The sequence below is a fragment of the Rhinopithecus bieti genome, unplaced genomic scaffold (genome assembly GCF_001698545.2).
Source record: "Rhinopithecus bieti isolate Rb0 unplaced genomic scaffold, ASM169854v2 scaffold_33444, whole genome shotgun sequence".
Lineage (NCBI taxonomy): Eukaryota > Metazoa > Chordata > Mammalia > Primates > Cercopithecidae > Rhinopithecus > Rhinopithecus bieti.
Genome location: NW_016814544.1, coordinates 703,544 through 729,369, shown reverse-complemented (window position 1 = coordinate 729,369; position 25,826 = coordinate 703,544). Strand labels below are relative to the sequence as shown.

Sequence of the window (25,826 nt, the reverse complement as noted above, 5' to 3'; positions counted from 1 at the left end):
GATGGAAGTAGGGGTGGGGGTGGGAGGTGGGGGATGGGAGTAGGGATGGGTGTGGTGGAGGTGAGAGGGTGGGAGTATGGGTAAGGATTGGGGAGGTGGGGGGTGGGAGCTCAGTTGGTATGGGGTGCTTTTCTGGTCCTCTTGCTTTGTTTGGATTCAGTATGGGGTGCAGGTTGGGGTGGCTTTCCAAAATAAAGACCATGGAGCTGATTCAAGAGTTGGTGTGGAACATTGAGGTCCCACCTAGGGAACACCACGAGGAGGTGGGGAGAAAGCAGTCTTGTCTTGGGGCAGACTGCTCCTCAGGCCCTATGCCTTTCTGGCTTCTGATAATGGCCCCCAATTCCATTCCCAGTCACCTCTGTGAGTGCCCAGCCTCCTCTGAGGCGCGTTCCCCATCCATTGCCAGGAGGGTGATGGTCCTCCCCTTCCTTCCTCCTGGCCTACCTCTGCAGAGGGGCCACATCCTTAGGAGGGAGCGGCTTCTCAGCAGGGCCCTGGGCGCAAAGCCAGGGTGTCTGGTAGTTCCCATTCCCAGTTCTGCAGCCCCAGGCCTCTGTGTCTCTCCATCACCCACTTTCTCAGACCCTGGGGACATTGAGAGAGATTATTGTTGTTGCTCTTAACTTTGTCACAGATGAGGTACTGGGCTCCAGGAAGGATGTAGAGTTGATGAAGCAGGAAGCTCACATCTGAGACTGGGTATCAAGAGGGTAGAGAGCCCTGGATTGTGGGGGGTGGAGGCAGAGGGGAGAGAGAGACTTCTTGGGAGTGTATTTCTACATGGAGCTCAGGGAGAATACAGAAGTATTTCTGTGTGTGCACATGTACATGTGTGCGTATATGGTGTGTACATGAGTCAGTGTTTGTGTACGTGTATACCTGTATATGTGTGAATTTATATATGTAAACGTGCACAAATCTGTCAGTATGAATTTGCATGTTGAGTGTGCATGTATTTATATATCTCTGTGTATTTATGGATATGTCTGTGTGTGTACACCTGTGAATGCATAGTCTGCAAAGCTTTGCAGCCTTATGTTCCTGAATCTCTCTGTGTATGCATATGTGTCTTCCTCTGTCTTTGACTGGTATGTATGTGGGTGGGTATATGTCTCAGTGTGTGTCTGAGCATACCTGCATACAGGACTATGTTTGTGTGTATGTGTATATCTGTACCAGCATCTGATGGGATGTGGTTTCAGGAGCGAAAAGAAGTTTTCCTGGATGTGCTGTGTTTCTAAGGGTGCTAAAGTTGAGGGGACAGGATCAGAGAGCCCTGGGGAAACTGGGTGATGGAGAGAGCACAGAGATGAGGCCCTTAAACATAGGCAGACCTCTGGCAACAGGAGAATGGGTGCTGGCATTGCCAGGGACTTTACCCATGCTGGGCCCCAGGGACTGTCTCTACATGAAAAGGCCTGTCCTCAGTAGAGGGGTCTGTCCAACTTCCATGGATGGAAATTGGGTCAGGCAGCTCCTAATCACAGCATATCAGGTGGTCCTTCTCCTCAAGGGCATGGAAGGGGAGCTACCTGGGAGTAGGGCCCCATACAAGTCTGCGCACTACACACTACAATAGTCCATTCTTTTTTATTTTTTAAACTTTATTTGAGGTTCATGGGTAGTTGTGCAGGTTTATTACATAGGTAAACTCATGTTACGGTGGTTTGTTTGCTGTTCAGATTATTTCATCACCCAGGTACTAAGCCTACCACCCAATTTTTTTTTGAGATGGAGTCTTGTTCTGTGGCCCAGGCTGGAGTGCAGTGGCACGACCTCGGCTCGCTGCAAGCTCCGCCTCCTGGGTTCACGCCATTCCCCTGCCTCAGCCTTCCGAGTAGCTGGGACTACAGGCGCCTGCCACCACCCAGGCTAATTTTTTGTATTTTTAGTAGAGACGGGGTTTTACCGTGTTAGCCAGGATGGTCTCGATCTCCTGACCTCGTGATTCACCTGCCTCGGCTTCCCAAAGTGCTGAGATTACAGGTGTGAGTCACTGCGCCCAGCCTACCCAATATTTTTCTACCCACCCTCAAGGAGACCCTAGTGTCTGTTATTCATGAGTTCTCATCCTTCAGCTCCTACTTATAAGTGAAAACATGAGGTATTTGGTTTTCTGTTCCTGCTTTAGTTTGTTAAGGATAACGGTCTTTAGCGCCACCCATGTTCCCCAAAAAGACATGATCTTGTTCTTTTTATGACTGCATCGATTCCATGGTGTATATGTACCACACTGCCTTTTTCCAACTTGTCATTGATGGGCATTTAGGCTGATTCCATGTCTTTGCTATTGTGAATAATGCTGCAGTAAACATTCTCATGCCTGTGTCTTCATGGTACAATGATTTATGTTCCTCCGGGGATATACCCAGTAACGGGATTGCTGGGTCCAGTGGTAGTTCTGCTCTTAGCTCTTTGAGGAATCGCCATGCTGCTTTCCACAATGGCTGAACTAATTTACACCCCTACCAAGGGAGTATGTGTTCCCCTTTCTCCACAACCTCACCAGCATCTGTTATTTTTTGACTTTTTAGTAATAGCCATTCTGACTGGTGAGATGGTATCTCATTGTAGTTTTGATTTGCATTTCTCTAATGATCAGTGATACTGAGCTTTTTTTTATATGAATAAACCCATTCTTTTATTTTTTTTTTCCTATTGGAGAGTCATGCTTTAAGCCCATTTTTGATGCTATGCTTCTAGAACAGTGTCGTCTGTCTGTGGGAGTGGGAAGGACAGGCGACAAAGGAAGTTCTGTGCATGTGGTCTGGAGACTGGTATTTCAGCTGAATGCCAAGCCCCTTATATCAACCTCTACTTATCTCCCTGATGGAGAGTGGACTTTAGCCAAATCCAGCCAAATTGCAGCCCAACATCTTGCCAGTCAAAACCAGGGGTAGAGGTAGGAAGGGGAAAGAAGAGGGGCTAAGACCCCTCCAGACTGAAGCTTAGTTGAGGCAGGCCAGGGTAGATAAGATGTCCTTCAAATCTCCAGCGTGATCTAGCATTAGGCCTCAACGTCAACTCTTATATTTTCATTCCTTTGGCTGATTAAGGCCTTCCAGTCTTGAATAACCCCTGATTAAAAAGGAAATACTCTTGAGAGAAGAAATTCCCCAGAATGTTATCTATTAATACCCCTGGAAGGCTGATTGGCAGCTTGCTGAGAACAAGATTTTGTGAGAAGGAACACAGAAGGAAAGGATGTGTGGAACTATCAGTGGAAATGGTAGGAGTGGGGTGGGAGGGGGAGAAGAGAAGCTATTAAAATGGAGATAACGAAGCAGAGCCAGGGCTGTGCTCACTATTTTCTCTTCCTAGAAACCCAAGAGGACTAGGACTTTCCCAGTATCCTTGCAGTAAAGCTGGGCTCTGCAGCACGCTGCTGAATCCTGCCAATGGAAAGTGCCTGGAGATGAAGTAAGCCCACTCCAGGCCTGGTCTTCAGATTACCCCCTGTGATCCTCCAGTTTTCACTTTCCCTGTGACAGTGACCTGGGAGTCCATGTGTCTCAGATGGCACAGCTACCAGATGGAGGGGGCTGTCTGACCTACTTTGCTGTATTAAACCTTGTGATTTTACTTGTTACTGCAGCAAAACCTGTATTACCTGAGCGAGCACACGTAGGAAAAAAAAAAGGTACTAACAAGTTTCTGGATTTTCCCCAGATAGAGCATAGAAGTCAGGATCTCAGACTCCAGAGTCATAAAGTTCTAGGTTCAAATCCCAGTTCTTCTATTTCAGTTTCTTTATTTTAGTATGTGTCAGTTTCCTCTTCTGTAAAGTGGGGGTTGACTTAGACAATCCCTGTTACTCATTTGGTCCATTGCCTGCTAATGGTAAGTAATCAATGTTGGCTTTGATGCTGAATGATTAAAGAGGCAATTTAGTGTTAGGAATGGACATGGGTTCCAGATCTTATTTCCATGTACTTTAAATTTCTTTTTCTATCAAATAGGATTAATAACAAACCATAGCAGACTCACCAGGGTTGGTGTGAGGATCCATGTGATTATGTTGGTGATTGTGCTGAGTAAACCATAATGCAACAGAGACAAGGTAGCTGTTTTTATCACGACTGATATTAACCCTACATCTAGCACACAGAAGCGGTAACTTAGTCCAGATATGGGGAGGACAACCTCAGGCTCACACACACTTGCTGGCCAGCTCCAGAGGGGCTGAGGCACCTGCAGGAGGACCACCTCCATCTGGGTAAAGGGGAAGGGCTGGGGGGAGGGTCCCTTCAGGACACCACTGTCTCCATTTCCCCATTAGAGAGCATCCCTATGACCCCAGCCTCCCAAGAACTGGATTCCCCAGGAATGACTAGGGACTCCCAGGTGGAGAATGTAGTGCTGGCTTCACTGATGTCTCTGCTGGAGAAGCATAGTCTGGTCAGGTCTCCAGGCACTGCCCAATTCCCAAGGCTGACCCTGGGGAGATATGCCCCACCATCCTGGGCATGAGGCTGTGGGTTAGGGCAGAGTGAGGGAAGGCGTGCTGAGCCTTATGTGGAGATGGTCTTACCCCTTCTCCCCCTGGGGTGGGGGGTCATTGGGCAAGGCCTTTGCAAGTACCCACCGTTTGAGCCTCCTGAACTACTCCTGAAGCTGTCCCCTTCCCCACTTCCTGTGCCTTGTGTTGAGGGGCCGCCCTCCATCTACAGCTGAGCTGGTGCTGCTAAGACCTCATGATCATGCCTACTCTGACTGCCAGATGCAGATTTATCGTGAAGTTATCAAAACATTCTTTAGGCTCATTCACTAGCATGAGCCCCTTCTAACACCTAATTTTGTATTCTTTCTAAAGAGATGCCCCCAAATTGTATATGCTTAGGATTCACAAAACCTAGGTCTGCCCCAGAGCCCTGCCCTGGGGCAATCTCTGGGCCTCTCACTGTAAGAGAGGCCAGAAAAGGGGATAGAGGATGTCAATGGACCCAGCTTCCTGTTCTTGCCTCCTTCCCTGAAGGGCAGAACATGTGGGTTCCTTTTTGGCCATGAACTGTGGCACTGAACCAGTCATTTTCCCTTTCTGGCCTCAGTTTCCTCATCTGTAAGCAAGAGGGTTAGAGAAGATGGTTTCTAAGGCCCCCTTAGCTTCTAACCTTAGAAAATGGGGCACCTTATTAAGACCCTATGGGGACAGGCCTGGCCGACCCAGCTGAGCAGCTCACAAGGCACCAGGCCTCACTGGAGCCTTTTCACCGATGTTGTAAATGAGGACTGCTGAACTCCTGGAACAGGGTCCCAGCCTACGACAGGACCCCGGGTCTGGGAATCAAATCCCCAGGGCTCGGGGCCAGATGTGTGTGGGTGTGGGGTCCCAGAGAAGAACAAGAATGGCCCCTTCCCTGGTTTGGGGAGAGCTGTGGGGTGTGATGAGGAAAAGTTCACCGACAGCCATGCCTTTGGTTTCTTTCTAAATTTGGGACCCACCCAAGTCAGAGACGGGGTCCCTCACCACTGTCTAACCAGTCTCCCTAAAATGCAGCCTTTGTTGCTGGGAAAGGCACGGGGCTCACTCTTTACTAACCGAATCATGGTCAGGGCAGAGGTGGCTGAAGCAGCAGGGCTGAGGCCCCCGGGAGTTCATTCTTCTCTCATGGGGTGTGGGTGATGGAGTTAGTCAGACGGAGGTTCACATCCCAGCTCTCTCACATCCTGACTGTCTGGCCTGGGGCAAATGACTCAGTCTCTCTGAGCCCTGGTTTATCTTTAAAACAAGGGAAACTAATAGGTACCTCATAGGATTATTCTAAGGATTAAATGAGATAACATGTGTGAAAGTGCCTGGCACCTGGTAGGCCCTTGTGGCCATCTGTTCTACATTATCATCTCTACTCTTTGGGAAAGGGATGGCTCAGGTGCTCCTGCCCCAGGGGTCCTAGGAAGCAGATGGGGTCAGGCAAGGAGTGAAGGTGAGATTGGGGTCTCAGCAGGGGGCACTGCCTGTCCACTGGAGCAGTGGGAGGCCCAGACACCTGAGTCCCAGCTGTGCTCATGGAGTGAGCAGCAGAAATGAGAGCCCCTCTTCCCTCCCGTGCCCCCTTGCTCAGGCAGGGTCCCCTGTGGGGAGGCCTGGAGCCTTTGTGGGTGTGGGTCCCTGGAAAGAGGCCCTAGTGGCCTATGGAGAAGGCCCCCGAATCGGTGGACTGCTTCTCCGCCGTGGTCTGGTCGCTGGGGTACACTGGGTTGGTCAAGGCAGCGATTTTCAGCGTAGTCTCATTCACCTGCAGGCAGAAGAGCTGGTGTTGCTGAGTTCTGACTATGGGCAATGTCCTCCTATGTGACCCCATTTGCCAGACTCAGCAGTGGGTGCCCATGACCCGGTCATGAGGGGAGCCAGGATGTCTGTGTGATCCCAAGGCCCCTCCTATGTACCCCAAGGGCAAACAGAGCCCCCATTCATCCCATGGCCTCCCCTAGTCCTGCCCCAGAAATGGAGAGGGGAGGTGACGGGGTGGGCATCTTGACAGAGATGACCCACAGAACCCCCAAGATTCTCTGCAGAGCCAAGTCTTGGCCAAGTCTTCCCTTGTCTGGACCCCAAATATTCATTGAGGCCTGGTGAACTCCCCTTCAGAAAGCCTCAGAAGGGGAGCCACTGAGAGTCCCTGCCCCGGCTGCCCTGCCCGCTCTCCCTTTCATCCAAGGGTGTCCCTCCCCCAACTCACCTCCTCAAACTTCTTGGCCTTGTATTGATCGGCCCCCTTGAGGAAGTTGAGCAGGATGATGTCACAGAGAACAGTCCCCTGGAGGAGGAGAGGCAGGGCGGGCTCCAAGGGGTGCCCTGGGGTGGGTGGGATCAGGGTGGCAGGAAGTGCTGGGCTCAGGCAGCACCCCAAGCTGCCTAAACAGTGAGCAGGACATTTCCCCCTTGCAACACACTTTTGGGATAGTGCTATGGTTTGAATGTCCTCATCCAAACTCATGCTGAAACTTAATCACCAATGTGGCAGTATTGACAGGTGGGGCCTTTAAGAGGCGATTGGACCCTGCGGGCTCTGCCCTCATGGATGGATTAATCCGTTCATGGATTCATGGATTCGTGGATTAATGGGCTATCATGGGAGGGGAGCTGGTGGCTTCATAAGAAGAGGCAGAGAGATCCGAGCTAGCACATTAGCAGACTGCAGGCCAGGGTGGGGACCAGTCCTCCAGGGAGGCCTGACTGATGTTCCCTCTTAGAAAAATGCCCAGGGACTTTGCAGGATGTTTCAGGGATGCCTTCCCAGCTCCTAGGGGTGACCCAGACCACAGCTGCATAGAGAGAGGACTGTGTGGGGTGGAAGGGTGGAAGTCCCTGAAGGCAGGCTATGTGCCCACCCTGCCACGTGGGCTCTGTTCCTCATTAAGGCATCTCAGGTCTGCAGAAACCCAGAGCCTCCTCCCCCAGCTACACGGTGAGAAACAGGAACTCTGTAACAGGTGGAGCCTCCTGAAAACGGGAAGGCTGCTTCCGGAGGTAATGAGCTCTCCATGACTGGAGACGTTCCAGCCAGTGCCGACGCAGCAGGGTGGTGGCCAAGGAGACTGAAGCACCTGGCAAGTGCGGGGGGCGGGGACTTTACATTCCAGGCAGAGGCAGAGCTGCCCCCGTCACTCCCCTGCCTGCTGGTGCCAGTCTGGGCCCCACTCTGGCTGGCCCGTCAGAGCCTGGAGGGGCTGAACTCACCACTCCCACAGAAGTAAAGGCCGCCACAGAGCTGATGATGGTGGGGATGATGTTGAACTTGCCAGCCTGTGTGCACAAAGACCAAGGCAAGTAGGCAGAGGGCCCACAGGATGCGGGTGAGGCCTGAGGCTGCACGTGGAGCCAGAAGGGTGCTTCATGGATCAGTAGGTCCCTCCCCTTCACGGCACAGGTGAATCGATGGGAGAGTGACCTGCTGAGGGTGTCAAAGCTGGCCAGCAGCAGATCCCTGCCCCCCAGAGGAGCTTCTTCAGAACCCGAGAGGTGGTCCGGGCTGCCTCCCCTGTCCACCCCATCTGCCTGGCCCATGGACTCACATTCCCGTACACCAGCACGTCGAAGCGGATGCCAAAAGCCTTCAGGAGGGTGCGGTACTCACTGCCGTTCTCCATTTTGTAGTACTTGGCAAACCTGGAGGTCAGAGGCAGAGATGGGTCCCTCTGTGGGCTCCTTTCTCTCCCGCCTGAACCTTCCGGGTCCTCCAGAGCCCTGTGTCTTCGCTCACTGAGCAACCCTTACCGACGGTTTCTGAGACACCTGCCACGCCCCTCCCTGTGTGGTTAGCTGATCCCTCGCACAAGCATCATCTTGGGGGCTTCTTATAAAAGCAGATTCCTGAGCTCCACCCGGAACCCACAGAATCAGCATCTCTGTGGGTGCAGCCCAGGAACTTGCCCTTTATTTATTTTTATATTTTTGAGACAGAATCTCACTCTGTCGCCCAGGCTGCAGTGCAGCGGTGCGATCTCGGCTCACTGAAACCTCTGCCTTCTGGGTTTAAGCGATTCTCCTGCCTCAGCTTCCCAAGTAGCTAGGATTACAGGCATGCGCCACCATCCCTGGCTAATTATTGTATTTTTAGTAGAGATGGGGTTTCACCGTGTTGGCCAGTCTGGTCTTGAACTCCTGACCTCAAATGATCCACGTGTCTTGGCCTGTGCTGGGATTATAGGCGTGAGCCATCATGCCCAGCCAGAACTTGCCTTTTAAATAATTTCCATCAGTGATTCTGATGTGTTAGAAAGTTTGAGCCACTGCTGGACTCCAAGCTTCTTCAGTTCCATTTGTCTGGGTCTCCCAGAGCCCAGCTCACTCTGCTTATTTGGGCTCAAAGCCTGGCTCTGCCGCTTACTGACTGTGCAGCGTTGGGCCAGTTACTTAACATCTCTGAGACTCAATTTCCTCATTTGCAGGTGGGAATAATACACAAAAGTCCTGCTTCATAAGGCTGCCATGAGAACTGAGTGAAATCACACACGTCAGGGGTGTAGACAGTGCGTGGAACACAGTAAGCACTCAGGAAACACTCGCTGATGTTGGCCATTGTTATTGTTAACATTTATAGAGCAGTTTTAAAAGGCGCTTTCAGACTTCTTGTCTCATTTCACCCTTGCAACAAACCTTTGGGATAGTGCTATGGTTTGAATGTCCTCATCCAAAACTCACGTTGAAACTTAATCTCCAATGTGGCAGTATTGACAGGTGGGGCCTTTAAGAGGCGATTGGACCCTGCGGGCTCTGCCCTCGTGGATGGATTAATCCATTCATGGATTAATGGATTAATGCACTATCACGGGAGGGGAACTAGTGGGTGTGTAAGAAGAGGAAGAGAGATCTGAGCTATCACATTAGTACACTCAGCCCTGCTCCACGTGACACCCTGCGCCCGAGACTGCAGTCCCCACCAGTGGGAAGACTCACCAGATGCAGCTGGCTCCACAGCCTTGGACTTCTCAGCCTCTATACATGAAGAAATAAATTCCTTTTCTTTATAAATTACCCAGATTCAGGTATTTTGTTAGAAGCAACGGAAAGCAGATGATTATAGATAGGCATGTGATTGCTCTGTTTTTCAAACAAGGCTCTGAGGGGTCTGGGGTCACCCAGAGCTGGTGCTGAGTTCACCAGCTGGTGAGCTCAGCACTAGATTTGCCCAAGTCCAAGACTTTGACCCCTGCACCTTCTCTGCCTTGGCTTCTGGGTGCCATGACCTGTGCTGGGGACTTCGGAAAATGATCCCATTTCATTCTCACCACAAACAGGGGTTAGTGTTCAACACAGAGGTGAGTGTTCAGACCCCCATTTTGCAGATGCCTATGGTAGGGAGGAGATCTGCCTGTAGTTTCACAGTTAGTGAAGTGTTGGATTTGGGATTCAAATCACATCAGTCTTTTGACTTCTAAAGCCAGTGCACTTTCTGCTGTGTGGCTCTGCCCATCATGGGCCAAACTCTAACATTAGGAAAGTGTCATCTCTTTTGGCTACTGTCCCACAGTTGTAAAATGGGTTTCCGATGCCAGTAACCTTGGAAAGTGGTGAGGATTAAGTGACATCAAGGGAACGAAAGGGCCCAGAAGCTCCTTAGCCTTGTAGGGTCGACATTGTTCTCTCTCAGTGTCTCCAGTCCCCACAGATTCCCAGGCCTCTCCCACCAGGGGTCTGAGAAACTGATTCCCTGAAAGTGTTCAGTGATTGATGTGATGCTCCTGACAGGGATATTTGCATTTGAACCTGTACAACAGAGACAAGGAAATGCTCAACCCAAGTGAATCAATCATGGAGGGATTACAGACATGGGAGGAAGATAACTTGTGATGGGGAAGGAAAACGTCTGCCGCTATCTGCTCTGGCTGCCATCTGGCAGTGGGGCACTCTGGAATCAGGCAGAAATGAATCTAAATTCTAGCTCTGCCACTTGTTAATGTGGCCTCTGGGGTTCCTTTAGCCTTCAGGATGTCTGTTTCCATGTCTATAAGCACAGGTGTGCTCATGCCCCACTAGAAGGTCTGTTGGTGAGACAGGGTAAACGTGGACATCATTGAGATTCTTGTGTTAGAGACTCTGTCTGCTCCTCCACACCCATTCTCTGTCCCTTCTGTGCCCAGTTCTGGGCCCTGAGAGCCTGGTCTGCAAAGACTGCTTTGGCCTCCATTTCCAGGTGGGTTCAGCCAATGGAAGGCACTGACAGGAGATCAGAGGGCAGGGAAAAAGAAAGACCAGGGCACTGAGGTGGCTGGGCAGCCTGGGCATTTTTTCAGGTCCTGGGAATTGCTCCTCTCCTTACTCCCGCCAGCCTAGGTGGTAGCAGCTTGGCCTCACTGCCGGCACAGAGGCCCTTCACTGGCCTGGTTAGTTCCCTTCCCTTTACCTCGAATGCACCTTTGTGTATAGTCTCTTTATTCAATCACCCCTGTGGGACCACCCACTGTTTCCTCTCAGGACACCTACCCTGACCACTCCCACTTTACAGAGGAGCAAGTTCAGTCCTAGAGAGCTTTATCTGGGTCAGGAGGGAGCACAGGAGAATGGGTGACACATTTTCTCTCTGCCTGTGCGTGGGCATGAGCAGAGCTGGTGTGCCTGAGTGATGTACCTGTTGCTCGAGTAAGGCTGAGAACGACTCAGTGAAAAAATGGTTTCCAGGGGAGCCTGACCTGGGAAGGTGTTTTCTTTTGGGCTGTGCAGCTGAGGGAGAGGCAGGGGAGGCAAGAGGATCCCAAGAAAGAGTAAGACCCAGAGTAAGAATGAGAGTGACGCTGAGAAGGCAGCAGAAAGAAGTGCAACCACTTAGCTGGAAGAGGGCTTGGAGGTCAGGGAAAGAGGGGAGGGGCTAAACCAGCTTTAAAATGATACTAAGTTCAAGTCTAGGTGGTGGAGGAAGACAGTGTCACAACCAAGGCAAAACAGAATGAATTCAAGGTGCAGCAAAAGGAGAATAATAGGATGGACACAAGAGAGGACGTCATTTCTATAAAGATGAGAGGGTCTAAGAACATAAATTCTTCAAGGAGGACTCTCAGGATATTTTAAAGAAGTTTGCAAAAAAGTATCTGGAATGGGCAGAAGGCTCCAGGAAGTCCTTACTGTGGCTTTCAGATTGTCCTGAAGGTAAGTACAGACCATCACTGTCTCCATGCCCACTGTTAATAGAGCACCAGCAATATAGGTGGTTCCTTAATATAAGCATCTCCACTAATCTCATGGAGATTACACTGTTGTTGACCCATTGTACAGATGAGGAGACAGGTGAGAAGGTAACTTGCCAGACCTGGGATTCTAATCCATACTGATGCCTCCAAAGTTCATGCTTATGCCCCTTGAACCGTCCTGCCTCTGAGCTCTTGGAGGCTGTTAAGGATAACGCAGCCCTTGTGCGAGATCTCAAAGCCTTCTAAATACTGTGTTCTGTCTCACGTCACTGGAGAATTCAAGGCCCTTGTCTCAGAGATTTGGCTTCTCATGCCCATGGGTAGTGGGCAGGGGCGAGAGGCTGGGTCACAGATGTTTGGCTAGGGCAGAGGCTGGGCCTGTGATCCTGAAATCTTCACTGCTGGCCGAAAGCTGCAACCATGAAAACGGCTCTGACAGTGACATCGACTTGGAGAACAAAAAGTCGTATCCTGGGCACTGCCGTTCAAAGTGAGGGCTGGCTAAATTTATCCTGGGAAGGAATGTGAAGGGAGCAGGGAGAAAAATCAAAGCGGACTTGGTTTTTCTCCAGCACCTGCCTTCCAAGAGGCAATAAGCATGGTAAGATCATTATCTCACCAACCACCCACCCTCTGAGGAGGGTTGGCAGGGACTGGTTCTCTTCCCGGGTGGAGGGAGGAGGAACAGAGCTCAGGGAGTGTGGGCCCAGGCTGCAGACAGGAGGGGTAACCCAGGAGTCCCAGCTTCTGCACTCTTCTGTGGCTGACGGGGATCACAGAATCTGCCCACCCCTGTGGCAGAGACGGCTCATTGGTCACCAGGGTCTGGTTACCTCCTCTCTTTGCGGATGATTAGACCACATTTCCCAGTCCCCTGCATTTAGCTGCGGCCCCATGACTAGTTTTTGCCAGTGAAATGTGAATGGCAGCGAGGTCTGTTCCCTCTGGACTGAGGTGGTTTAGAGCAGTGTACCTTCTACGTCTTCCCTTTCCTCACCTGACGGCCAGTTGCTCAGGAGTCAGGAGAGGACTCTGAGACTCTAGAGAGGCTGAGTCAAGATGGCAGGAGCCTAGAGCCCTGAATGACTGTGTGGAGCTCCCCACCCCCACTGGCCCTCAGTGCACTGTGCCATAGGCAAGAAATCGACCTTCACATTAAGTCACTGAAATGAGGGGTTTGTTTGTTATAACAACTAGCAATACTAACCCTGACTGTTACAAACTCCCAGAATTTCATGGGCGAGAGATGTAATTTGCCAAGGGACAAAGAAAGAGCTGAAGTTGGAGAGTTACTCAGGATTAGACAGAGGGCACAGTCCCTTGATGCTACATCCCAGGAGTAAACCCTCTAAGGAGGCCCTAGGGGATCTGGGCGTGGTGCTATGACTGTTGCGAATTAGCTTCTTGATCTTGGGAAAGTCACTCGACTTCTCTGAGTTTTTTACTTCAACTGAAAATGGGAGGAAAAGAGCTCTGAGGAGGATGAGTTGAGAGAGTGTCCATATATAGCCAGTGCTTAAAACACATCCCTTTCTTATCCTAGCATAAAGATAAAATGAAACAATATCTACACTGACTTTGATCATTACACTCTCCTGGCTCCTGTAGATAATGATATTAGTAATAATGACAGCCAGCATCTACTGAGTGCTCCTCTGTGACCAGACACTGTGCTACGTGCTTTATGCTTATTAGCTCATTTAATGCTCACAACCACCCCACTGCATTTAAGTACTGTTGCTATTCCCATGTCACAGCTGAGGAATCAGATCAGAGAGGTGAAGCAACTTGTCTAAGGTCACAAAACCAACAGTGAGTGAAGCTGGGATTCGAACCCAAGCAGTCCAGTTGTCGGACCCACACTCTCAGCCAGCGTTCTACACTGTTCTTTTGTTGCCTGATTTCTGTTAGGTCATAACTAATTTTGTTCTCCAGCTGGGGCATCTTTTTGCATTTGCTAGGTGGGTCTCCATACCCAGAATCCCTGGCTGGGAGCAGAACAGGAAGCCTGGGGGGCCACACAGTGTCAGGACAGAAGGACCCTGCAGCCTCCTCATCTAAAAAGGGGAATGGCTCAGCTACATACACCATGCCCAAGGCTTATTTCCCCCAAGTCCTCTGGTTCTTACCAGATCACTTTTTTTTTCTTGGTTAGGATTGGGGTTGGTGAGAATGACAGCACTATTTGATACCTTGGCCCCTCCCAACCTGCCCCAGTCCACCTGTATTACCTGCAGGCTCTTCTTCCTGCCACACACTCAAGTTCCAGCCACACCAGACTACCTGCCTTCCTGAATTTCCTGAACACATCCCACAGACACAGACATCCATGCTTTTCCCCATGCTGTTCCTCTTGCCTCCCTTTTTCACCGTGCAGACTCCAATTCATCCATTAGGGCCCAGCTCAGATGGCCTCTCGTTCTTTTAGCATGCAACAAATATTTGGAGCACACCTACTCTGTGCCAGATACTGTTTCAGGTACTGCTGATACCTTGCCAAGCTCTGCTGTCATGAGAGGGAGAGAAATACTAATTAACCACACAAGCCCATAAGTAGCTAAAATCAGATATAAGGAAGGGCTGGGAAGGAGAGGAGTGCCATTCTATGAGCATGGTTAGATGTCTGACCTAGGCTGGGGGTTAGACAAGGCTTCATGTGAAAAGGACCCTGAAACCAGAAATATCATTTAATCCAGCAAGCCCATTACTGGGTATATAACCAAAGGAATATAAATCATTCTATTATAAAGATACAAGCATGCATGTTGATTGCAGAACTGTTCACAATAGCAAAGACATGGAATCAACCCAAATGCCCATCAATGATAGACTGGATAAAGAAAATGTGGTACGTATACACCATGGAATACTATGCAGCCATGAGAAGGAATGAGATCATGACCTTTGCAGGGACAGGATGAGCTGAAGCCCATCATCCTCAGCAAACTAACACAAGAACAGAAACAAATACCGCATGTATCATTCAATAAGTGGAGCTGAACAATGAGAACACATGGACACAGGCAAGGGGAACAACACACACTGGGGCCTTTGGAGTGTGAGGGAGGGAGAGCAATCAGGATAAATAGCAATGCACGCGGACTTAACACCTAGTGATGGTGATAGATGCAACAACCCACCATGGCACACGTTTACCGTATGTAACCAAACCTGCACATCCTGCACATGTACTCTCAAACTAAAATTAAAAAAAAAAGAAAAAGAAAGTAACACTCAAGTTTGGCTGACAGGATGGAGAGTTAAAAGGGCAAGAGGCCAGAGTGGGGCCGCTTTCCTGGCTGACGCGAACCTGCAGGCCTCTCATGGAAACGAATGTGGTGTTTCTGAAGCACTGAAGAGGGTGCGGGCTGGTGGAAAGGCAAGATGAAGTGCATGCTGTCCACCGACCCAGTTGGCAGCCAGTGTGGTCATCCTCTTCCCACATTCCCACGTTTCAGTGACTTCACCCTGTAGTTGAAATTGAACTCATCCTGGAGTATTTACCTCACAGCAAACCAGCAAAGCTACAAACCCAGGGCTATGACTGAGACGGGACATCCCCGCGGGCCTGCCGTTTCTGTCTCTATAGGATCAGGCCTTTCTACCACAGTACGCCACACCCTAGACTCACTACTAAATATTTGGACTATGGACTGTGGACATAGCCACATCTCATGTTTCTTTCTTTCTTTTTTTTTTTTGAACAGAGCTCGCTCTGTCGCCCAGCTGCGAGGTGCAGTGGCAGAATCTCAGCTCACTGCCAACCCCACCTGCCACTCAAGTGATTCTCCTGCTCGCCTCCTGATCACTGAGATTGCAAGTTGCACCAACCATCCCAGCTAATTTTTTAAATAACTATATATATATATATAACTATATATTTTTTTTTTTAGCAGAGACAGGTTTCACCATGGGCAGGATGGTCCTCCATCTCTTGACCTCGTGATCCGCCTCAACCTTGCCTCCCAAAGTGCGGGATTACAGCGTGAGCCACCGCGCCTGACCTCATATCTCACTGTCTCTGTTTGCCCAAAGGCCTAATGCCCACAGTAGGGGGTTGAGTAAATGCTTGCTAGAAGAATAAATGAACTTCTGGGATTCTTGACATCTCAAAAGACTGAGTTTACCTAGGTTGTCCTCAGGGCTCCCTCCTGCTGTCGCTGATTTCCCCAAATGCTCTTAATTCTGCAGGTGGAGCTAGTATAAGGTGGTAACAACAGGCTATTTCTCTCCCCAGCAGGACACGGTTAGATTCGGCAGCGAGCTAGGTGGGAAAGTGGGTGCCACTGGTGGGAGCCAGCCTCTCGATAGGGACAATGGGGGAAACAGTAGGAAAATATATGCAGGACAGTTACTCCTGCTAGGCAGTAGGCTAGAGGCTTCCTCCACACCTGTTGTTTCATTCAGGACTCACAGCAACTGAACGAGGTAGCTGGCGGCTTAGGGACTTTGAAATGAGATAGTCCTGGGCCTGAATCCTGGCTATGCCACCTAGTTTATACGACCTTGGGTGAATTACCTCTCTGAGTCTGTTTTTCCATCTGTAAAATGGAGATGAGAGCAGTAGCTGTAGGGTTGCCTAGAGGATAAAATGACTCTGGAATGTGAAGGTTGAGCACAGTACCCAGCACACAGCTTTCTATTAATATTGTGTACTGGTCATCAGGCAACATTCCTGATTTTACAGGCTGGGGAAAGGCACAGACATGCTCCATTGGCTACTCTGCCCACAAAGGGCACAGCTAGGATCTGAAATCTGGCTGCTTGACTCCAAAACCCTTGCCTACCCCTACGGCCCCCCTAAGAGAGGAGCCAAAAGGAGTTCATTGCAGCCTCAGTGGGCAGGGAGCTTGTTAAGCTGGTGTCTGTGAAAACACTCAGCTGTGGAGAAAGCACAGCACGGCTGTGACTGTGATGATACCATAGGCATCAGAGGAAAGAACAGAGCCCGAACAGCTGCCAACGCCGAGCTGGAAAAGGGGAAAGCAGCCCCAGAGGCACAGGCAGGGCTGGAATTGTCAGGGTCGGCGGCTCCTCTGACAGGCGCGGCTGGAAGGGCCGCTGGAGCCCAGACACTTGAAGGGAAGCGGGAATGGTTGCCTGGTGGGCCGAAAACTCTGCACTTGCCCCGGGAGCCAGTCTCTGGTCTGGGGAGCCCTGCAGGTGGACCTCTGCAGCCCACATTCCCTGGCTTCCTCCCCGCTGGTTTCTGGGGAATTTGGTCAATGGGCAGCACTGGCAGGGGACCCAAGGGTGGGAAGAAGGGGATGCGGTATGTATCCGCTTGCCGCTTCCCTGCTCTGCCTTGATTTTGCCTGTGGCTGTGTCACTTTGACCGTTGCTCCTGTCAGGTACCCCAGCTCAAAACCAGGCTCCCATTCCCCCCCGCGCGGGGGCGGCAGGTCTACAGTGGTGACGGCTTCCCTGAGTGCCTCGACTCCCATGCTGGTCCCTGTTGCGTAAATTTCTTCACAAACCCCAGCTGAATGTGCTTTCCCTCGGGGCCTTCACTGAGACACCCCTAGCTGTGACCAGACAGGACACCTCTAACGCAGGACTCAGTCGAATGATTTTGAGGCCTAATAGTGCTGGGATGTTGTGCGTGCATGTGTGTGTGTGTGTGTGCTCCCTTGTGGCATTACCAGCAATAGATAAAGAATGAGTAAGTACAAACGTCAATTACCATAATAAATCATTTGTCAGATGCGCTTCTGCAGGGCAGGGCTGGAGCTCCATTCCAATGTGATTGTGATAGGTCTATAAATAATAGTGCATGCTTCAGCAGCCCAAATTTCCACAGCCCTTCCTCACACACCCACACACGTTTGATTCAGACTTTTAGAGCTTGAAGGAGCCTAAAAGATCATCATCTTTAACCAGCCCATTTTACAGAGGCGGAAACTGAGGCCCACAGAGGCGATGAGATGTGCTTTACATCACATCCAGGATTTACAGCAAGGCCTGAACTGTAGCCCACAGCCTGGGCCCTATGCTTTACCTCTGCTTCATCTTGACTATCCTCAGCTTGTCCCAGCACAAAATATATTTTTTTTTGTATAAGCATTTTTGTTATTTGGATTCAAGTTTATCATCACTATATTAAAACTTGCTTGATTCTAGGAACTGGTCTGGTTCATCTCTGCGTTCACCACGAAGCCCAGCATGTGATATAATCTGGAAGTTGAAAGAGACCTTCAAAGTTCTCCCTGCATTATCTACAAAGGGTTTCCCTGCCGATGCCTGAATACATTCAGTGCAAGGAAACTTACTACCTGTAGAAGCAGCCCAAATTTAGCTTTGGATAGCTCTAACTGTTAGAAGTACTTCCCCATGCTGAGCTGACATTTGCAGTCGTCAGCAGTCAATAAACGTTTGCTGAATGGAGAAGGGTTTTTTTATCACGATGTACAAATCCCTTGGAAGCTCTCAGACATCTGTTTAGAAATGATCCATCCTCTCATGGAGTGCTGGAAATTCCTTCTTAAAACAGGGACACGTAACTGTCACAGCAGCAGGAAAAACAGCAACAAACTTGCGGGAGCCGGGTTTGACTTGCAAGGGAAAACTTGGGCCTGGAATTTGGGTTTCTAAGTGAAAGTGGTGGTGTTCTCAGCAAAGCTTTGCCTGGTGGGAAGTAATTTTGCCAGCTGAAATACACTTTTACAGTTGATTTCATACTGATAGGAAAATATCTCCTGGCAGACTCTTTGCTTCAGGGTGGGGCAACATCCTTAGAACAGGCTGGAACTCTTCTCCTTAGAGAAGGGCCCAAAGCCATACTTATTTATTCATATTCCAGGCACTAAATCAACCTCAAAGGCAGACATTAAAAAAATGTTTCTTGTTGATCTTTTAAAAATGCATTACTATTAATTTATCTTTAATTAATAAGGTAGGGAATGATCAATGGGTTCGGAGCCAGAAGATGTACCTGAGAGCCAGGTTACTCGCTCTCTGTCCCTGAGAGGGATCTTTTTGGCCTCAGTTTCCTCATCTGTAGAATGGGAGTTACCATACTGGTCCTACTTGTGGTTGCAAGCACAGGCTCTGGAGCCAGGCTGCTAGGGTTTGAATTCTGGCACCAGCAGTAGGAGCTGTGTGGCCTTGGGCAGGTAGATGAAACCCCTGAGCTCAGGTATCCAGTTCTAAAATGTCCTCTTGAGCTGTTACATCTTTTTTTATTTTTGACAGAGTCTCACTTTGTCACCCAGGCTGGAGTGCAGTGGTGACATCTCAGCACACTGCAGCCTCTGTCTCTGGGTTCAAGAGATTCTCCTGCCTCAGCCTCCTGAGTAGCTGGGATTACAGGTGCGTGCCACTATGCCTGGTTAAATTTTTTTTTTTAGTAGAGATGGGGTTTCACTATGTTGGCCAGGATGGCCTCAAACTCCTGAACTCGTGATCCGCCCACCTTGGCCTCCCAAAGTGCTCAGATTATTACAGGTGTGAGCCACCACTCCTGGCTTCAAAATGTTCCCTCTTCAGGGTCAACAAGATAATCCACACAGAGCATCTGCTAATTCTCTAGCTCACTGGTAAGTGTTCAATGAGTGTTAGCTAGTATTTTCTATGAATAATACTGGTTGCTGTGAGAATAGGGTAGGCATGAACATGATAAAGCGCTGTTTAAATCCAGGATCACTCTAATTGCATCACTTCCACTGAAACCTAAAAAAGATGAAGAAGAAAATGGATTATGGAGAATTCAAGCAAGTACACTTCCCATGGAAGAGGGCCTTCAAGTGTTTCTGTGGAAATGATGGTGCCGGCTGCTTTTAACACATATTCTATGGCTTTTGGAAAGAGAAAAATCCAGATTGTAGAGAGAATGATGAAAGCCAAGGGTGCACTTCGATTCTGTCTCTGTCAATTGGCCTAAGATATTGCTGATCCACACGTTTTTGCCTGGAAGCAGGACAGGCGCCAAATCTCCGAGCTTCATGAAAGCTGCTGTGGGTACATTTCCAACATGAAACGCTCACTAGAAACACCTACCGCACCAGGAACATCTAGCAGCTGAACAAGTGTTTTTTTGTCCCAGACACCAAGAGAGGAAATCCAAAACTGCGTTGCCTTTTAGTAGCAAAGCTGTCTTACGAACTCTCAGAGGAGAAACAAGAAATCAGGCATTTTGAAATGCACTGTTTCGATTCTCTCCCATCAATCACACCAGCCATCACCACCGGGTAGATCTCTTACGGCTAGTTTTTTTTCCTTTTTTGCAAGCCATGTGATGGCGCAAGGTATGCTGGAAGCAATGGATATAGATCAAATCCCTGGGTTTGAGTTCTGATGTGCCTCTTAATTAGGCTGTATAATCTCAGGCAAGTTTCAAAATCTTTCTGAGCCTACCTTAGGGGGTGGGGAAAGATGGTGAGCTATGAATCCTGTCAAAAATAGGTGTGAAAGGGCTTTGCAAACTTAACTCTAGGGCTCTTAATCTGAGGTGCAGGGATAGGCTTTCATTTATTATTTATTTTTTAGAATTTTAAATCTTATTTTTATAGAGAAGGAGTCTTGCTATTGCTGCCGAGGCTGGTCTCGAACTCCTGGCTTCAAGGGATCCTTCCGCCTCAGCCTCCCAAAGTGCTGGGATTACAGGCGGGAGCCTCCACACCTGGCTACAGGATAGGCTTTTAGAGAGCCTCAAAGTCTTGGAATTTTATGCTGTATAAATATCAACGCACAGAATAAGAACTGGAAGGAAACTCATTAAACTGTCCCAGATGTTAACTCCCTGCAAAGGGTGCAGGCCTAGGGAATGAAGGGGACTTCCCATGTCATTACTCTGTATATAACAGTATTGCTTGGATTTATTTCTCTGAGAATGTATTTATATCTTATTTGTAGAAATGAAATAACTTGGCTAGGTGTGGTAGCTCACGCCTATAATCCCAGCACTTTGGGAGGCCAAGGTGGGTGGATCACTTGAGGTCAGGAGACCAGCCTGGCCAACATGGTGAAATCCCGTCTCTACTAAAAACACAAAAAATAGCTGGGCGTGGTGGCGGGCGCCTGTAATCCCAGCTACTGGGGAGGCTGAGGCAGGGGAATTGCATCAACCTGGGAGGTGGAGGCTGCAGTGAGCAGAGACTGCGTTACTGCACACACTAGCCCGGGCAACAGAACAAGACTCTGTCTCAAAAAAAAAAAAAAAAAAAAAAAAAAAAAAAAAAAAAAAAACAAAGAAAGAAGAAATAAAATATGCTTTAAGAAGATAACTTGCCTGTGAATTTTCTCATGTCTATGAATACGTGCATCTTCCTTTGATGCATTTTCCCCACTTTCATCGGGGACATAAAGCAGTTAGAGACCTCTGAAAGTTAAGGAAGGGCTGTGATTTCACAGATGAAAGTCGTTAGGACTTGTCCTGGACATCTCTGCAGTTGCCCCTCTGGTCCACGCTCCTTCCTTCCTCACCCTGCCCTGGGCTGCCTCAGTGTGCCGCTTTGCCTCAGTTCTGGCTTCCGGTGAGGCTCTCCCGAGTCACAGCCACATGTCAGGCTGTCCTCTGTTCACAGCTCTGTCCGTCTCCATGTTCCTGTCACTGCTTCCTCTCCTCGCCTCTTCAGACCTGGGTGGTAACTGGTGTCCTGTTTCTGGCCCTGGTACTGCACTATCCTGTGTGGTTTCCGTACACCCTGCCCACACCTTTGAAGCAGTCCCTTTATTAAACTCTCCTCGGATTACCCAGTTAGAATGTGCCATCTGTTTCCTGCGGGGACCCTGACGGATACAGTATTTTTAATCTGTCATTGCACCATCAATGCCTATACACTCACGCATACACACACACAGACACACTCACTCAGCCTCACACATTCACCCACTAACAAATACGCCCACTCTCACGAACTCACATGTGTGCGCGCGCACACACACACACACACACCATCACCTGCTCCCAGGACTTTGGGAAACACAGTACCCTGGTTAAAGTCCTGTTCCTGTGAATCGACGGTCTACCCGGGCCTCAGAAATCTCGCCAACAGAGAAGAGAGCCTCCTGAAGAGCTGCGGGGCTCTGCTGAGAGCGCCTTTCACTTGTGCACCACTGAACTGGCGACTTTCAACAGTTCTTATTTTTAGAAATTGCTGCACTTTGTCTGCTAGAAATCCAGATGACCCCACTGACTGCAATCTCAATATGCTTGGAAAGAGGCTTCATAAAAATACTAAGTTAAAGCAGCCCACAGAGTCTTTAGCCACGCAGAACAGACCAAGGAGTAAAAATAAAATCTCTCCACTAAATTTCAGGTAGGGGAAGAACAGAATCTTTAGGTGATCACAGAAATAAAGATGAATTTGCATGGACAGCACCAAGTACACTGGGGAGGAGTTGAAGGGAGAACATTTTGGCTCAATTTGAGGTCACCTTTCCAATGACTGGAGCAGGCCACTTTGCTTGCCACAGATATCAGATATCCCCCAATGTCAGGGTGATTACATGGGCCCTCTATAAACTCTTTTAAAGATCCAATGACCTCTGAGGCTACTCTAAGATGCCCCCTTTGGAACTTCTGCTTTCTCATCTGTAAAGTGACCCGTCTTACTTTGGGGGACTGCAAGGGAACTTCAACAGCTATAAATTCTCAAAATCTCTGATTCTGCAGGCAAAGAGCTACAAAAAGTAGGGGCGGGGGGAGTGACATTTGGAAGAGAGCTGCGAACGTAATTAGTGATGGAAATGTGAATCTCTAGCTGCCTCTGGATGTCTTAGTTAGCAGATTCACACAAGGCCGAATCTTGGCTGAATAATTCCATTCCCTCCAGAGCAAACGGCAACAGTAGGGGTGTTGAAAAAAAGCCTCTGTTGGAGGGAGTGGCAAATGAATTTGTTTGGGAGACAAAAGGCCAGGCTATGAATTGCACCGCCAGCATCTGCTAGTCTTTAAATCTCCCTGGAACTTGGATGCTTTGTTTTTAAGCAGGGATGAAAGTGTCGACCACATGGGCATGCTTTTTTCCTGAGGATTAACAAGTACAAATGTCCCTAGTCTTCCTGGCTGGGGTGGAGATCATCCAAAGAAATATGTTTTGAATCCAGGCTCCCCCTCTTGCTTGCTTTGTGACTTTGAGAACCTTATCTAACAGTGAGGCTCCATCTTCTCCTCTGTAAAGTTGCAGGGGATATTGTAGCACCTACTTTGTAGGGCGGGCAAGGAACGCTGAGCTGAAGCACACAAAGCATTTTGCATACAGGGTGAACTAGTATGGTTTCCACCGATAAGCAGCTTGGTGAGATTCTAAAAAACAGTGCAAATTTTACCATATCATAGAAAGTGCACTGTGAGCCACACTGAACCTGGCTTTGTGACCCTTTCTCTCCTATTCGAGGATCCAGAAAGACGGCTTTGCAGCCTCCCACACGTGGGCTCTTAGCTTAGCCTTGGGTGCCAGTAGTTTGAGGGTCACATGAGGGTGGTGGGTGGGCACCCAGGTGAAGGGACTGGAAGGGGCTTGGGCAGAGCCCTCTGCTTGCCACGGATATCAGATATCCCCCAATGTCAGGGCAATTACTTTGGCCCTCTGGAAACTTTTAAATCAAAAGGGTCAAACTAAGCAGCTTTGCCTCCTTCTCTGGCCTGGGGGGCTTTGTTGGAGGAGTCAATTATCTGAGATCCTAAGAGGGGGTGGTTTCTCTTAGGCCTCTGGGTATTATGTAGGCAGGGTCTTTGGAGATACTCTGTCCTGCCTCCCCAAATACCCTCCAAGCTTATTTAGGACCAGGTCTATCTCACATCCTTCTGTGCTCAGGTGGGGAGGGAGGGAAGGCAGCTGCAGTGCAATAAATTGGAGATAAAGCACTCCAGACCAATTTTTCTTTAGATGAGAGATGCTGTTCTAAAACTGTATATCAGTAGTTGGGGGTCTTTATAATATTCACATTCTTCATAAGCTTTCCTGCCAAATGAGTTATTTGGAGGATTAAAGAATTCCCAATGGCCAAAGGGAAGTTATGTAGATGAAAACTTGCATTTTAGATCATGAGAATTTTATTAATATGTTACTATTTTAAGCCACCATACAAATATCCTTTGTATTGATCTCAGTGGGATATACCAACTGAATAAATATGCCAATTTCTGCCAGTGAGCCGAACAGTATTTTTAACCTACTTTAAAATATGTGTTGTTTCCTATGGTTTTTTTAAAGTTTGGAGTTGATTATGAAAGTACTTTCAATTTTTAAAGATTCTTCTTTCCAGAGAATATACATGTATATTTTAAACTATTAAATATAAAGCTTAATGGGGTGGGCAATTATTTTTTAAGTTATAAATTAACATTTTAAAAGGTGAAATGATTATTTTGCTTATATATGCTATTGTATCAGAGAATACCACCTCAACAAAGGAAATTTGAGTAACAATTATTTGAATATATTCAAATGTATATTCTACGTTCAAATGTAACTGAAATATATTCTTATGTATTTTTCCCCCTGGTCACAGCCTATTTAGTCTATTTAAGCTGTTTAGTGTATAATGTTGTGTACTTAAACAGGGCCCGGCCAGAAACTTCAGGATCTTCAAAAATTGGGGGGAATCTACAATGTATACATATATCAAAACATCACATTGTATCCCATATATATACACAATTGTTATTTATCAATTAAAAAGAAAATAAAACTTTTAATAAGTAGTGTTGACCTTGTAGTCTACACTTTGAGAACTGCTAACCTAAGATAACTGAGTACAGCCCTTAGCATGTTGTAGACAATTGGTACATGTTTAATGGATTAATCGATAAATGAATGATTCAGAAAAAAAGTAAGAGAGAAACAAAACAGAAAGCTGAAGCTTTTCACACACTGGTTAATTGAATCCTGAAGATCACAGCGGTACTATCACCATTTCAGAGATGGGGAAATTAGGATGGGAGAAGACCAATGGCTTGTTCAAGCGCTTTCAGTTGCTTCCAAACAGTTTATTCTCTGATTCCTCTCTCCCTTTCTTCAAAATGGAGAAACAAAACAAAACAAAACCTGAAAAGATCCCTGGAGTCTCAAAGCCATTGGGATGATATTTAAAGACTGGTCTGAGTTCTTGTTTGCAGAGGCATTGAAGAAGAGCCAATGACAATTATAATTTGCTATTGGTGACACATGTTTGTGGACAGAAACGCAAAAGTACCATCTTGTAAAATGTAAAATGATACCAAGTTATCACCCTTACTTTGTAGAACGAGAAACCTTAGAAAATTCAGGCCCAGGGCAGGGAATGCGCCTATCTGGAAGGCACTTAAGCACGTTACAGTTTCAGGCCAGCGTTAGGAACAGGCAAAGGATCGCAGAATCCCAGCATTTCAAGAGACCTTGGCCGTGTCTTCTAACTACTGACCTGCAGCAGGAATCCTTGGCGTGGTCCCCTCCAGTGATAAGGAGACACTGTCTCCCAGCACACCCAACTAGATCCTAATGGCTGTTAGAGAGTCCTTCCTGATTTGAAATGAAACCTGAGGTGGGACTTGGGGCGGGGGGTGGGTGGATGGATGTGGGATCTTGTCTCTCTGATAAACATTGCTGCTTGAAATAAAGTTCTTTAGAACAGCCCGCACCTTCTTCTCCTGATGTCCCAGGAGATAGGGGATTACCTGAAGTTGTAGCCTGGGGACACGCTGCTCTTCTCAGAAACGCTGTCGAGCCTGGTGAAGGAGTATTTGGGGATGCACTGGTCCCAGGCCTTGTCCAAGTCGCACACCCAGCCAATCTTAATGCCCAGAACTCCTCCCTGAAGAAAGGGGTCGGGTATGAGTTTTCCTCTCGCCCTCCGACTCCCTGCGCTGGGCCAGGGTGGGGGTGGGGTGGAAGTCGTGACAAATGATTTCCTCCCATCCTCCAGGTGGGAGACGGAGGCAGGGAGAAAGGAAAGTGATGTGTCACATGCTGCTCAGTAAAGAAGTGCTGTGGTGGCCGGGCGCGGTAGCTCAGGCCTGTAATCCCAGCACTTTGGGAGGCCGAGGAGGGCGGATCACGAGGTTAGGAGATGGAGACCATCCTGGCTAACACGGTGAAACCCCGTCTCTACTAAAAATACCAAAAATTAGTCGGGCGAGGTGGCGGGCGCCTGTAGTCCCAGCTACTCGGGAGGCTGAGGCAGAAGAATGGCGTGAACCCGGGAGGCGGAGCTTGCAGTGAGCCGAGATCGCGCCACTGCACTCCAGCCTGGGCGACAGAGCGAGACTCCGTCTC

General features: G+C 48.6%; 1 protein-coding gene across 1 annotated transcript in view; it reads right to left on the bottom strand.

The window, feature by feature from the left end:
* Window positions 1-4,068: 4,068 nt before the first annotated feature.
* P2RX3 (purinergic receptor P2X 3) overlaps window positions 4,069-25,826 on the bottom strand; it is a 34,111-nt gene continuing 12,353 nt past the window's right edge. The window contains exons 8-12 of the mRNA XM_017851320.1: window positions 25,229-25,365; window positions 8,020-8,113; window positions 7,685-7,750; window positions 6,684-6,761; window positions 4,069-6,239 (exon numbers count right to left, since the gene is read on the bottom strand). Coding sequence (XP_017706809.1) covers window positions 6,126-6,239; window positions 6,684-6,761; window positions 7,685-7,750; window positions 8,020-8,113; window positions 25,229-25,365 — 489 coding nt within the window. The 3' untranslated portion in view covers window positions 4,069-6,125. The remainder of the gene's footprint in view (window positions 6,240-6,683; window positions 6,762-7,684; window positions 7,751-8,019; window positions 8,114-25,228; window positions 25,366-25,826) is intronic.